The 14,493-nt window shown below is 46.6% G+C and overlaps 3 protein-coding genes across 5 annotated transcripts in view; 2 read left to right on the forward strand and 1 right to left on the reverse strand.

The window, feature by feature from the left end:
• The window catches only part of LOC139424395 (neutrophil cytosol factor 4-like), a 31,828-nt gene extending 28,550 nt beyond the window's left edge, over positions 1-3,278 (reverse strand). The window contains exons 1-3 of one of the 2 annotated variants that reach the window (XM_071176168.1): positions 3,032-3,278; positions 2,159-2,243; positions 1,672-1,831 (exon numbers count right to left, since the gene is read on the reverse strand). In XM_071176168.1, coding sequence (XP_071032269.1) covers positions 1,672-1,831; positions 2,159-2,243; positions 3,032-3,066 — 280 coding nt within the window. In that variant the 5' untranslated portion in view covers positions 3,067-3,278. The remainder of the gene's footprint in view (positions 1-1,671; positions 1,832-2,158; positions 2,244-3,031) is intronic. The other variant, XM_071176169.1, reaches the window with a different exon arrangement.
• LOC139424237 (uncharacterized) overlaps positions 1-14,493 on the forward strand; it is a 511,968-nt gene that overhangs the window by 158,583 nt on the left and 338,892 nt on the right.
• The window catches only part of LOC139424398 (parvalbumin alpha), a 53,923-nt gene that overhangs the window by 17,830 nt on the left and 21,600 nt on the right, over positions 1-14,493 (forward strand). The window contains exon 1 of one of the 2 annotated variants that reach the window (XM_071176171.1): positions 12,125-12,237. The exons of the other annotated variant lie outside the window; for it this stretch is intronic. The gene's annotated coding sequence lies outside the window, so the exon portion shown is untranslated. Of the gene's footprint in view, positions 1-12,124; positions 12,238-14,493 lie in introns of those variants that run through there. 2 annotated transcript variants of the gene reach the window in all.

A 14,493-nucleotide genomic window follows, 5' to 3' on the forward strand; every position in this document is an offset into this window, starting at 1 on the left:
ATAGAGAAGGAGAGACAGACACATAGAGAAGGAGAGACAGACACATAGAGAAGGAGAGACAGACACATAGAGAAGGAGAGACAGAAATATAGAAAAGGAGAGACAGACACATAGAGAAGGAGAGACAGACACAGAGAAGGAGAGACAGACATATAGAGTTAGACAGACATATAGAGAAGGAGAGACAGACACATAGATAAGGAGAGACAGACACATAGATAAGGAGAGACAGACACATAGAGAAGGAGAGACAGACACATAGAGAAGGAGAGACAGAAATATAGAAAAGGAGAGACAGACACATAGAGAAGGAGAGACAGACACAGAGAAGGAGAGACAGACATATAGAGTTAGACAGACATATAGAGAAGGAGAGACAGACACATAGATAAGGAGAGACAGACACATAGATAAGGAGAGACAGACACATAGAGAAGGAGAGACAGACATATAGAGTCAGAGACAGACATACATATAGAGAAGGAGAGACAGACACATAGATAAGGAGAGACAGACACATAGATAAGGAGAGACAGACACATAGATAAGGAGAGACAGACACATAGAGAAGGAGAGACAGACACATAGAGAAGGAGAGACAGACACATAGAGAAGGAGAGACAGACATATAGAGAAGGAGAGACAGACAGTTAGAGAAGGAGAGACAGACATATAGAGGAGAGAGACTGTCAGCCTCTGTCCAATTGATGGTCATCATCCCCATTCAAAGTCATAAATCTTTATTGGCAACGATGCTCAGAGCTATCGGAGCCTAATCAGTAACAGCCTTGTAACAATGTATTTATAGGAACGAGATGTCTTTCTCTCTCACTCTCTGTCTGTCTTTCTCTCTCACTCTCTGTCTGTCTGTCTTTCTCTCTCCCTCTCTGTCTTTCTTTCTCTCTCACTCTCTGTCTGTCTTTCTCTCTCACTCTCTGTCTGTCTTTCTCTCTCACTCTCTGTCTGTCTTTCTCTCTCACTCTGTCTGTGTCTGTCTGTCTTTCTCTCTCAGGCTAATCCCTGGTTCGATCACTCACTCACTCTCACACTCACTTTCTGTCTTTGAATTGGTGTGTGTGTGTGTGTGTGTGTGTGTGTGTGTGTGTGTGTGTGTAAATGCTGAATAAAGTAAAAGTGTTTGGACTGACGTCTTCATAATATCCAGTAACACAGAGAGGGAATAGGAGTCCTGGTCTATCTGATATGGTGTTAACACAGAGAGGGAATAGGAGTCCTGGTCTATCTGATATGGTGTTAACACAGAGAGGGAATAGGAGTCCTGGTCTATCTGATATGGTGTTAACACAGAGAGGGAATAGGAGTCCTGGTCTATCTGATATGGTGTTAACACAGAGAGGGAATAGGAGTCCTGGTCTATCTGATATGGTGTTAACACAGAGAGGGAATAGGAGTCCTGATCTATCTGTTCACGGTGTGTTTTACACAATGCCAGGTATTCTTACCCCCAGGAGAGAAGTGAACTATGACAGGGTGAATTATATTTTTACATAACGCAGACCGAACATTCATGTACAAGGACACACCCAGCAGCACACACATAATATGTATATGTGCAAAAGCGCATATAACGTACGCACACACACACACACACACACACACACACACACACACACACACACTGGGCAGCCCACCCCTCCAACCCCCTCTCACCAGGCAGGGTGGGCAGCCTGCAGGTGTTAGGTCCAGATGTGCCCTGGTCTCCAGGTGAATGCTTCAGCTCCAGGTCACTGTGCAGGTTGAAGAACTGGCTGTACCTCCGGTAGATCAGGTACTTACTACCACCTCTGGTCCTTACCTCTATCACAAAACGCTGCCGGGAGACAGGGGGGGGGGGGGGGGGGGGGGGGGGGGGGGGGGGGGACCAGGGAGAGAGGGAGGGGGGGAGGAGGAGGAGGGGAGGAGAGCAGGGAGAGAGGGAGGGGGGGGAGGAGGGGAGGAGGAGGAGGCGAGGAGAGCAGGGAGAGAGGGGGGAGGGGAGGAGAGCAGGGAGGGAGGGAGGGAGGGAGGGGGGGGGGGGGAATTCTTACATGAGCTGTTGAGATGCTTTTCACACCATTTTTAGCGTTTAAAGCGTTCTCACCATTCTAACTCGTGGGTTGTGTGGTCAGTGTTCACCAACATACAGAGACACACTTACATAATAGTCGATGAAGCCCTTTTTCTCCTCGATGTCTGCGATGGTGGCACTGATGGGAATGTCGTGTGGAAGCTGGTCAAAATCACTGAGGAGAGGAGAGGAGAGGAGGAGGAAAGGAGAGGAGAGGAGAGAAGAGGAGAGGAGAGGAGAGGAGAGGAGAGGAGAGGAGAGGAGAGGAGAGAAGAGGAGAGGAGAGGAGAGGAGAGGGGAGGAGAGGAGAGGAGAGGAGGTGAGGTGAACTAAGAAGTAAACAAATCCTTAGGTGACCATTCAGCTTCAAGACGTGCTGTACGACCTCACTAATATATACAACCATGGATTGGGAAAGAACCCTGGGGGTTATAGAACATCAGCAACATATCAGACAGGTTAGAGCAGTCCAACCGCAGGCTGATGTACAGGGCTTCATGGCACCGAGAACTCTCTCTCTCTCACACACAGCACCTTACACACACGCATTTATGTAGGGGGAATGTTGCAAAACGAGTCACTCTGGTGACTATTATGGAATTTAGTTTAGTTTCAAATTCAGGTGACTGTTCTAGAAAGATTGGAAACGCGCCGCAGACACTATAGAAGAATAGGCTCCTACCACAGATAAAAGGGGAAATATCTTCGCTGTTACTATTCCATTGCCTAGTTACTGGCTAAATGCCCAATCTGGCCCTCATACATCATGGCCACCTAATCTTCCCCTGTTCCCAGTTGGCTCATTCATCCCCCCTCCTCTTCTCACTTCTCAGTCGATTTAACTGGTAAAATAAGGGTTACATAAACGCACATTAACAACAGTTCTGGATGCAGAAGTTCACATTTCCTAACAGTCCTATGCTGCCTTCAACAACCGCTGTCACCACCGGCCTCGTAACTCACCTCTCGTCTCGTAGTTGCTTGGGCAGCGACGACATGTTGATGGAGACCGGGCCGATTGAAGAATGAAACTTTCGGATGGATTTATCAGAACACAGTACATTCGCCCCTCACTTCAACCCTGCTTCGATGAACAGAAACCTGAACTGAAAATCTGCTACAGACTCGCACAGTGGTTTCATGGAGCGGAACGAACGCGATCAGAAGGCGCAAACAGGCAACAGAGCGGAACGTGTGCAATCAGGAAGCCAAAATCAAGTTCCCCAAAATGATTCGGCTACACGCAGCGCCCGTTTCTGAAGTTTGCTGAGGTGGATGGGGAGGGAAACAGTTGTCTTGTTGTTCTCGAGCCTCTTAACAGAGAATCAAATAAAATAGACTAAATGGTCATGATGCAGATGTAAACTTGCTAGGTTAAAATAGGTTAAAACGCACACACACACATATATATCTCCCTCTCTCACTATTGCTCTCTCGACTATTGTGCGGCTTCGTTAAAGCTTGAAAAGTATGTCAATTACAATGCAACTGGCAACATCAGGCATTGTACAATCATGCGACTGGCAGAGTAAAATAGCCACTAATTGATAAATGGACCATGTATGTTGTATGTCTTCTGTTTTCTGCAGATAGAATGCTTGGCCTCGCACCTGTTCTTCAATCCGCCGTCATAATAAGGGAAGGGTGACGAGGGAAGGGATCCGTTGAAGATCATTTTTACGCAGCACCATCTAATCTGAGGCCTTTGGCTCAGTTGCAACATGTAAAGTTGATTCCTTTTCACCAGATGTCAGCGAAGAGGGCAGTAAAGGGTAGAAGAGAGCAGTACAGGGTAGAAGAGGGCAGTAAAGGGTAGAAGAGGGCAGTACGGGTAGAAGAGGGCAGTACAGGGTAGAAGAGGGCAGTACAGGGTAGAAGAGAGCAGTACAGGGTAGAAGAGGGCAGTAAAGGGTAGAAGAGGGCAGTACAGGGTAGAAGAGAGCAGTACAGGGTAGAAGAGAGCAGTACAGGGTAGAAGAGGGCAGTAAAAGGGTAGAAGAGAGCAGTACAGGGTAGAAGAGGGCAGTAAAGGGTAGAAGACGGTAGAAGAGAGCAGTACAGGGTAGAAGAGAGCAGTAAAGGGTAGAAGAGAGCAGTACAGGGTAGAAGAGGGCAGTACAGGGTAGAAGAGAGCAGTACAGGGTAGAAGAGAGCAGTACAGGGTCGAGGAGAGCAGTACAGGGTAGAAGAGGGTAGTACAGGGTAGAAGAGGGTAGAAGAGAGCATTACAGGGTAGTAGAGAGAGCAGTACAGGGTCGAGGAGAGCAGTACAGGGTAGAAGAGGGTAGAAGAGAGCAGTACAGGGTAGAAGAGAGCAGTACAGGGTAGAAGAGGGTAGAAGAGAGCAGTACAGGGTAGAAGAGAGCAGTAAAGGGTAGAAGAGGGCAGTAAAAGGGTAGAAGAGAGCAGTACAGGGTAGAAGAGGGCAGTAAAGGGTAGAAGACGGTAGAAGAGAGCAGTACAGGGTAGAAGAGGGCAGTACAGGGTAGAAGAGAGCAGTACAGGGTAGAAGAGAGCAGTACAGGGTCGAGGAGAGCAGTACAGGGTAGAAGAGGGTAGTACAGGGTAGAAGAGGGTAGAAGAGAGCATTACAGGGTAGTAGAGAGAGCAGTACAGGGTCGAGGAGAGCAGTACAGGGTAGAAGAGGGTAGAATAGAGCAGTACAGGGTATAAGAGAGCAGTACAGGGTAGAAGAGAGCAGTACAGGGTAGAAGAGGGTAGAAGAGAGCAGTACAGGGTAGAAGAGAGCAGTAAAGGGTAGAAGAGGGCAGTACAGGGTAGAAGAGGGCAGTACAGGGTAGAGGAGAGCAGTACAGGGTAGAAGAGGGTAGAAGAGAGCAGTAAAGGGTAGAAGAGAGCAGTACAGGGTAGAAGAGGGTAGAAGAGAGCAGGAAAGGGTAGAGGAGAGCAGTACAGGGTAGAAGAGGGTGGAAGAGAGCAGTAAAGGGTAGAAGAGAGCAGTACAGGGTAGAAGAGAGCAGTGCAGGGTAGAAGAGAGCAGTACAGGGTAGAGGAGAGCAGTATAGGATAGAAGAGAGCACTAAAGGGTAGAAGAGAGCAGTACAGGGTAGAGGAGCGCAGTACAGGGTAGAGGAGAGCAGTACAGGGTAGAAGAGAGCACTAAAGGGTAGAAGAGGGTAGGGGAGGGTGTAAGAGAGTAGTGGAGGAGGGCATTAGAGTAATTACATGGGGAAGATCTCAGTTGCATACTCATCCTCTCTCCTTCTCAAAACCCATTGGAGGAGAAGGTCAGAGGGTAGGGACCTCTGGATTTCCTATCCAATGGGTTTTGAGTAGGAGACAAAGAGAGAGGACGTGAGGAGTATGCAATGGAAATTTTCCCATTGGCTATATGGGTTCTGGTCAAAAGTAACACACTAAATAGGGAATATGGTGCAATGTGGGACGCAACCATAATATTCCCCTTTCTTTGAGAAAAAGAGAGGGAGGAAAGAGAGGGGGGGACAGAAAGAGAGAGGGGGAAGAAAGATAGGGAGGAAAGAGAGGGGGGGACAGAAAGAGAGGGGGGGAGAAAGAGAATGGGAGAGAGAGGGGGAAGAAAGAGGGGGGAGAAAGAGAGGGAGGAAAGAGAGAGGAGGGAGGAAGAGAGATGGAGAGAAAGAGATAGGGGGAGAGAAAGAGAGAGGATGGAGAAAGAGAGAGGAGGGAGAAAGAGAGGGGGGAGAGAGAGAGAGGAGGGAGAAAGAGAGGGGGGAGAGAGAGGGGGGGAGAAAGAGAGAGGAGGGAGAAAGAGAGGGGGGAGAGAGGGGGAGAGAAAGAGGGGGAAGAAAGAGAGGGGAGAGAGGGGGAAGAAAGAGGTGGAAGAAAGACGGGGGGAGAGAGAGGGGGAAGAAAGAGGGAGAGAGGGGGAAGAAAGAGGGGGAAGAAAGAGAGGGGGAGAGAGAGGGGGAAGAAAGAGAGGGGGAGAAAGAGAGAGGAGGGGAAAGAGAGGGGGGAGAGAGAGGGGGAAGAAAGAGGGGGGAAAGAGAGGGGGAAGAAAGAGAGGGGGGGAGAGAGGGGGAAGAAAGAGAGGGGGAGAAAGAAAGAGGAGGGAAAGAGAGGGGGAGAGAGAGGGGGAAGAAAGAGGGAAAAGAAAAAGGTGGGGAGAAAGAGAGAGGAGGGAGAAAGAGAGGGGGAGAGAGATGGGGCAGAAAGAGAGAGGGGGGAGAGAAAGAGAGAGGAGGGAGAAAGAGAGGGGGGAAAGAGAGGGGGGGAGAGAGGGGAAAGAACGAGGGGGGGAGAGAGGGGGAAGAGAGAGGGGGAAGAAAGAGAGGGGGAGAAAGAGAGAGGAGGGGAAAGAGAGGGTGGAGAGAGAGGGGGAAGAAAGAGGGGGAGAAAGAGAGAAGAGGGAGAAAGAGGGGGAAGAGAGAGGAGGGAGGAAGAGAGATGGGGAGAAAGAGAGGGGGGAGAGAGATGGGGAAGAAAGAGAGAGGGGGGAGAGAAAGAGAGAGGAGGGAGAAAGAGAGGGGGGGAAGAACGAGAGGGGGGAGAGAGATGGGGAAGAAAGAGAGAGGGGGGAAGAGAGAGGGGTAAGAAAGAGAGGGGGGAGAGAGGTGGAAGAAAGAGGGGGGAGAAAGAGAGAGAGGGAGAAAGAGAGAGTGGGGAAAGAGAGGGGGGAGAAAGAGAGAGGAGGGAGAAAGAGGGGGGGAGAAAGAGAGAGGAGGGAGACAGAGAGAGGGGGGAGAGAAAGAGAGAGGGGGAGAGAAAGAGAGAGGGGGGAAGGAGAGATGGGAAGAAAGAGAGAGGGGAGAGAAAGAGAGAGGGGTGGAGAGAGGGGGACGAAAGATGGGGGGAGAAAGAGAGAGGAAGGGAAAGAGAGAGGAGGGAGGAAGAGAGATGGGGAGAAAGAGAGAGGGGGGAGAGAAAGAGAGAGGAGGGAGAAAGAGAGAGGGGGGAAAAAGAGGGGGAAAGAGAAAGAGAGAGGGGTGGAGAGAGGGGGACGAAAGATGGGGGGAGAAAGAGAGAGGAAGGGAAAGAGAGAGGAGGGAGGAAGAGAGATGGGGAGAAAGAGAGAGGGGGGAGAGAAAGAGAGATGAGGGAGGAAGAGAGAGAGAGAGAAAGTCACTTTACCAACGTACATAGTCCGTATGTCCATCTCCTAACTGCATATCTACATCAGCTATTCAGGCATCTTATAGAGGGAACAGTCAGCAGTGTACACTGAATGCACAAAACATTAAGGACACCAGGGGAAAGTTAGGATCCCTGTCACTTGTTAAATCCACTTCAATCAGTGGAGATGAAGGGGAAGAGACATGTTAAATAATCATTTTTAAGCCTTGAGTCAATTGAGACATGGGTTGTGTATGTGTGCCATTCAGAGTGATTATGGGCAAGACCAAATATTGAAGTGCCTTTGAAAAGAGTATGGTAGTAGGTGCCAGACGCAGTGGTTTGTGTCAAGAACTGCAACGCTTCTGGGTTTTTCACGCTCAACAGTTTCCCGTGTGTATCAAGAATGGTCCACCACCCAAAGGACAGCCAGTCAACTTGACACAACTGTGGGAAGCATTGGAGTCAACATGGGCCAGCATCCCTGTGGAACTCTTCAATATTAGGAAGGTGTCCTTAATGTTTTGTACACTCAGTGTGTGTATGCGTGTGTGTGCGTTCGTGTGTGTATGTGTGAGTGTGTGTGTATGCGTACATGCATATGTCCTTGCCAATATCTGGGCATTTAAAGAGATGACAGAGGACATATCGATTCCCTCTCTATTCTCATACTGTGTGGCCGACTGACTACACGGACACTTTGAAACCGAGTGTGTGTGTGTGTGTGTGTGTCAAATCCCCCGTGATGAAATGTAGATATGTATTTGGACACAAGTGGTGAAGCCCATAATAGACACACACACTAGACCCATAACTTGGCTGTTCCAAGCTTCAGACATCCAAGTGTGTATTTAACACCAAGGTCACTTCAGTTGGTGTGTGTGTGTGTGTGTGCGTGCGTGCGTGTGTGCGTGTGTGCGTTACTATTCACTAGAATAGTAAACCAACAAAAATTCCGAGAAGTGAGAGCATTTTGCCGGGATTCACTATTACTTCACACCCAGAGAAGGAGAGAAGGGAAGCCCCATGGAATCATCCCTAAATATGTTCTACTACAGAAGAACATAAAAGGTCAAAGGTAAAACCTAAGAGGTGAAGATAGATTATCTTCCAGCATGTGTTAAACTCTTAGAAATAAAGGTGCTATGTAGAACCTAAAAGGGTATTTGCCTGTCCCCATAGGAGAACCCTATTAATCAACCCGTTTTGGTTCCAGGTAGAACCATTTTGGTTCCAGGTAGAACTCTTTTGGGTTCCATGTAGAACTCTTTGTGGAAAGGATAACCCTTTTTTGGAACCAAAAGGTGCTGCACCTATCCTATAGAACTCTTGGAACCCTTTTTCTCTGAGAGTGTACAGTTCTAACTAGACTTTTTCTAACTCCTTTGTAGATGCTGTTATGTGATGATGAAGTATGGATTTTAGGCCCCATACTAAACATAGTATGCAACACCATAAAAGCCAGTGTGTTTGTGTGTGTGTGTGTGTGTGTGTGTGTGTGTGTGTGTGTGTCAGTCAATGTAGGCTACATCCATCTCATACTGTACTTCAAGATCTCTCTCTCTCTCCTTTCTTCTTCCCTTTATCCCCTCTGGAGGTCTCCATGTTACCAAGGTAACGGAGTTTCAACATCGAGTGCCATGCGTGTTGGTCGAGTGTTCCCGTTAGATAGACTGTGTGTGGCATGTTATTTGCTTTGGCTTGGTATTTTAATCCAGACATGTCCACTAAGACATGAAACCATAGGGCCTCAGACACGCTCACAATATACACACAGAGTTGTAACCCATTTCGCACCTGTCATGGGGTGTAACGCTCCACCTGCTGCTGAAATGCACTTGGACCATTTAAAACTGAGCTGCTTTCACCTCCATGAGTTGAGTCATTTCATCTGTGTTTCTGTCTCTGCCTTGCCCTTGATTAACCCTCTATCCTTCCGTTGGCCCGTCGTCTCCTTATTTAACACAGACAGACTTACGTTACTGTTTCCTTCTCCATTTCCCCCTCTCTGCCTCCCTCTCTGCCTCCCTCTCTGCCTCCCTCTCTGCCCCCCTCTCTGCCTCCCTCTCTGCCTCCCTCTCTGCCTCCCTCTCTGCCCCCCTCTCTGCCTCCCTCTCTCTCTCCATTTCCCCCTCTCTGCCTCCCTCTCTGCCTCCCTCTCTGCCTCCCTCTCTCTCCATTTCCCCCTCTCTGCCTCCCTCTCTGCCTCCCTCTCTGCCTCCCTCTCTCTCTCCATTTCCCCCTCTCTGCCTCCCTCTCTGCCTCCCTCTCTCTCTCCGTTTCCCCCTCTCTGCCTCCCTCTCTGCCTCCCTCTCTCTCTCTCCATTTCCCCATCTCTGCCTACCTCTCTCTCTCCATTTCCCCCTCTCTGCCTCCCTCTCTGCCTCCCTCTCTCTCTCCATTTCCCCCTCTCTGCCTCCCTCTCTCTCCATTTCCCCCTCTCTGCCTCCCTCTCTGCCTCCCTCTCTCTCTCCATTTCCCCCTCTCTGCCTCCCTCTCTCTCTCCATTTCCCCCTCTCTGTAGCATGTCCATACTTCAGGAAAGTGCTGATGCAGGGTAATGCAATAAATGGGAAAACAGCATGATGAACAGAGAGAAGGAATGGGGGAGACAGGGAGGGAGGGAAACAGAGAGAAGGAATGGGGGAGACAGGGAGGGAGGGAAACAGAGAGAAGGACCGGGGGAGACAGGGAGGGAGGGAAACAGAGAGAACAGAACAGGAGGAACAGGGGGGGTCAACCAATATGAAGAGGGAGAGAGGTGGGGAGAGAGACAGACAGACAGCTGTGGCCCAGGATTTTGACTCCCTCTTTGTGTCATAGGGAGTATGTCTGGGATATTACACACACACACACACACACACACATCTTTGACAGTGAGCAGCCACAGAGAAATGGATCTAGCTCTGCTGGCCTTGGTTGCCAGCAGCTGGCAAGAAAGACTGATAAATATAGTCTGAGGAAGAGTCTGAGGAAGATGAGAAGGACGAAGCAAGGGATGAGGGGAAGTGAGAGAGAGGGAGGGCCTTTTAAAGAGATTGAGGGAGAGATAAAGGATAGAGAGATACAGATTGATAGAGGGAGATGGGGAGAGAGATACAGATTGACAGAGGGAGATGAAGGGAGAGATAAAGGAGAGAGGTGGAGAGAGATACAGATTGACAGAGGGAGATGAAGGGAGAGATAAAGGAGAGAGGTAGAGAGAGATACAGATTGACAGAGGGAGATGAAGGGAGAGATAAAGGAGAGAGGTAGAGAGAGATACAGATTGACAGAGGGAGATGAAGGGAGAGCTAAAGGAGAGAGGTGGAGAGAGATACAGATTGACAGAGGGAGATGAAGGGAGAGATAAAGGAGAGAGGTAGAGAGAGATACAGATTGACAGAGGGAGATGAAGGGGGAGATAAAGGAGACAGGTAGAGAGGGAGATGAAAAAAAACAAGGACATGTCTAAATGACCCCAAACTTTTGAACGGTAGTGTATATATTATGTAAATAAACCATTTATATACATTTTATATCAGTTCCTTCCAGCTAGGCAGAGAGGGTGTAGAAACAGGTTACCAAGCAGTCTGTAGAAACAGGTTACCAAGCAGTCTGCAGAAACAGGCTACCAAGAAGATTGCAGAAACAGGCTACCAAGAAGATTGCAGAAACAGGCTACCAAGCAGACTGCAGAAACAGGCAACCAAGCAGACAGCAGAAACAGGCTACCAAGCAGACTGTAGAAACAGGCTACCAAGAAGATTGCAGAAACAGGCTACCAAGCAGACTGTAGAAACAGGTTATCAAGCAGACTGCAGAAACAGGCTACTAAGAAGACTGCAGAAACAGGCTACCAAGCAGACTGTAGAAACAGGCTACCAAGCAGACTGCAGAAACAGGCTACCAAGGTCAGCTGTATTTTCTTTGATTACTAGATTTCTTGAGTTATCTTAGATTAAATCAGACTATTTTGAGGGAGTATGCGATCACACTCATTCGGGTCACCTAGCCAAATTCAGCTAGCCACCAGCAGAACCGAAGAATGTGGAACCCTTGAGCGAAAGAGAGAGAAGGGAGAGAGAGAGAGAGAGAGCAAGAGAGAAAGGGGAGAGAAAGAGAGAGAGAGTGAGGTAGAGAGCTAGAGAGTGAGGGAGAGAGGTAGAGAGGTAGATAGTGAGGGAGAGAGGTAGATAGTGAGGTAGAGAGGTAGATAGTGAGGGAGAGAGGTAGATAGTGAGGGAGAGAGGTAGATATTGAGGTAGAGAGGTAGATAGTGAGGTAGAGAGGTAGATAGTGAGGTAGAGAGGTAGATAGTGAGGGAGTGAGGTAGATAGTGAGGGAGAGAGGTAGATAGTGAGGGAGAGAGGTAGATAGTGAGGGAGAGAGGTAGAGGGGTAGATAGTGAGGTAGAGAGGTAGAGAGGTACATAGTGAGGTAGAGAGGTAGAAGGGTAGATAGTGAGGTAGAAAGGGAGAGAGGTAGATAGTGAGGTAGAAAGGTAGAGAGGTAGATAGTGAGGTAGAGAGGTAGATAGTGAGGTAGAAAGGTAGAGAGGTAGATAGTGAGGGAGAGAGATAGATAGTGAGGTAGAAAGGTAGAGAGGTAGATAGTGAGGTAGAAAGGTAGAGAGGTAGATAGTGAGGTAGAGAGGTAGATAGTGAGGTAGAAAGGTAGAAAGGTAGATAGTGAGGTAGAAAGGTAGAGAGGTAGATAGTGAGGACAGCAAATACATGTTTATTAATAGTAGTGGTTGATTGGTTAGTAATGTTGAGAAAGTGATCTGACACTAGGGCAGTGTTAGTATGTCATGTCTTGAACCCCACTGTCCCTCTCCCATACTCTCCCAAAATAAATGCTATGTATGTATGTATGTGTGTGTGTGTGTGTGTGTGTGTGTGTGTGTGTGTGTGTGTGTGTGTGTGTGTGTGTGTGTGTGTGTGTGTGTGTGTGTGTGTGTGTGTGTCTACATATGTGTGTATGTGTGATATATAAGACTGATAGTGGACACCCCCCTCTCTTACCCTATCTCAACTCCTGCCCTTGTCTCTTTCTCTCCTTCACTTTCTCCCTCACTCTATCCCTCACTCTCTCCATCTCTGTCTCTTTCCAGTGTCTAGTCCCTCACTAGCCAGGTAAGGGTGATCATTGAAAGGTCTGGGTTGTGGGATTGGTTGTCATTGGTTCACGAGACTGGATGCATAATTATTACTAATTCTTATTCATTATTGCAAGCAAATACTGTCTTGTTGGGGTCTGCAGTTAATGCCTGACGTTCAAACTCGCAGAAAAATAATGTTCTTTATTCACGTTTGTTTTTGGTCATCTTGTGTTAGAAAAGGATTGTTGTTTTCAGAAGTGTTGGACAGGTTGATATGTAGTATGCTGTGAATTCAAACAGCAAGTATAGACAATTCTGGGTAGTGATTCTGTGTTCTTGAATGGCTGGATGTTGGTAGAATTCCATTTTAAAACCTGCAGCTAATCTAAGTCCCTGTTCTGACCCAGACGGAATCCTCAGGATATTTGTAATTCTTAGAATATTCCTGAAACAATGGTTCTAGTATTCTATGGTCTGCTTGGAGATGTCAGTCTCCTGTCCACTCAGCCAAAATATGACTGCGTGTGCGACTGTAGACCAAGACGTACGTGCGTGCGTGCGTGCGTGCGTGTGTGTGTGTGTGTGTGCTTATATACTTTAAACCAAGACATGTACGACTCCATGACTTATACAACTGTTATACAATGTCAAGGTTGAAATATTACCCAGTGCAATACATCATAGTCACATACATCATAGTCACATACATCATAGTCACATACATCATAGTCACATATATCATATATCATAGTCTCATACATCATAGTCACATACGTCATAGTCACATGCATCATACTCACATACATCATAGTCACATACATCATAGTCACATACATCATAGTCACATACATCATACTCACATACATCATAGTCACATACATCAGTCACATACATCATAGTCACATACATCAGTCACATAATTCAGTCACATACATCATAGTCACATACATCATAGTCACATACATCATACTCACATACATCATAGTCACTTACATCAGTCACATACATCATACATCATAGTCACATACATCAGTCACATACATCATGGTCACATACATCATAGTCACATACATCATACTCACATACATCATAGTCACATACATCATAGTCTCATACATCATAGTCACATACATCATAGTCACTTACATCAGTCACATACATCATACATCATAGTCACATACATCAGTCACATACATCATGGTCACATACATCATAGTCACATACATCATACTCACATACATCATAGTCACATACATCATAGTCTCATACATCATAGTCACATACATCATAGTCACATATATCATAGTCACATACATCATAGTCACATACATCATAGTCACATACATCAGTCACATACATCATAGTCACATACATCATAGTCACATACATCATAGTCACATACATCAGTCACATACATCATAGTCACATACATCAGTCACATACATCATAGTCACATACATCATACTCACATACATCATAGTCACTTACATCAGTCACATACATCATACATCATAGTCACATACATCAGTCACATACATCATGGTCACATACATCATAGTCACATACATCATACTCACATACATCATAGTCACTTACATCAGTCACATACATCATACATCATAGTCACATACATCAGTCACATACATCATGGTCACATACATCATAGTCACATACATCATACTCAGATACATCATAGTCACATACATCATAGTCTCATACATCATAGTCACATACATCATAGTCACATACATCATAGTCACATACATCATAGTCACATACATCATAGTCACATACATCATAGTCACATACATCAGTCACATACATCATAGTCACATACATCATAGTCACATACATCATAGTCACATACATCAGTCACATACATCATAGTCACATACATCAGTCACATACATCATAGTCACATACATCATAGTCACATACATCATACTCACATACATCATAGTCACATACATCATAGTCACATACATCATACTCACATACATCATAGTCACATACATCATAGTCACATACATCATACTCACATACATCATAGTCACATACATCATAGTCACATACATCATACTCACATACATCATAGTCACATACATCATAGTCACATACATCATAGTCACATACATCATAGTCACATACATCATAGTCACATACATCATACTCACATACATCATAGTCACATACATCATAGTCACATACATCATAGTCACATACATCAAACTCACATACATCATAGTCACATACATCATAGTCACATACATCATACTCACATACATCATAG

This window comes from Oncorhynchus clarkii, chromosome 13, assembly GCF_045791955.1.
Source record: "Oncorhynchus clarkii lewisi isolate Uvic-CL-2024 chromosome 13, UVic_Ocla_1.0, whole genome shotgun sequence".
Lineage (NCBI taxonomy): Eukaryota > Metazoa > Chordata > Actinopteri > Salmoniformes > Salmonidae > Oncorhynchus > Oncorhynchus clarkii.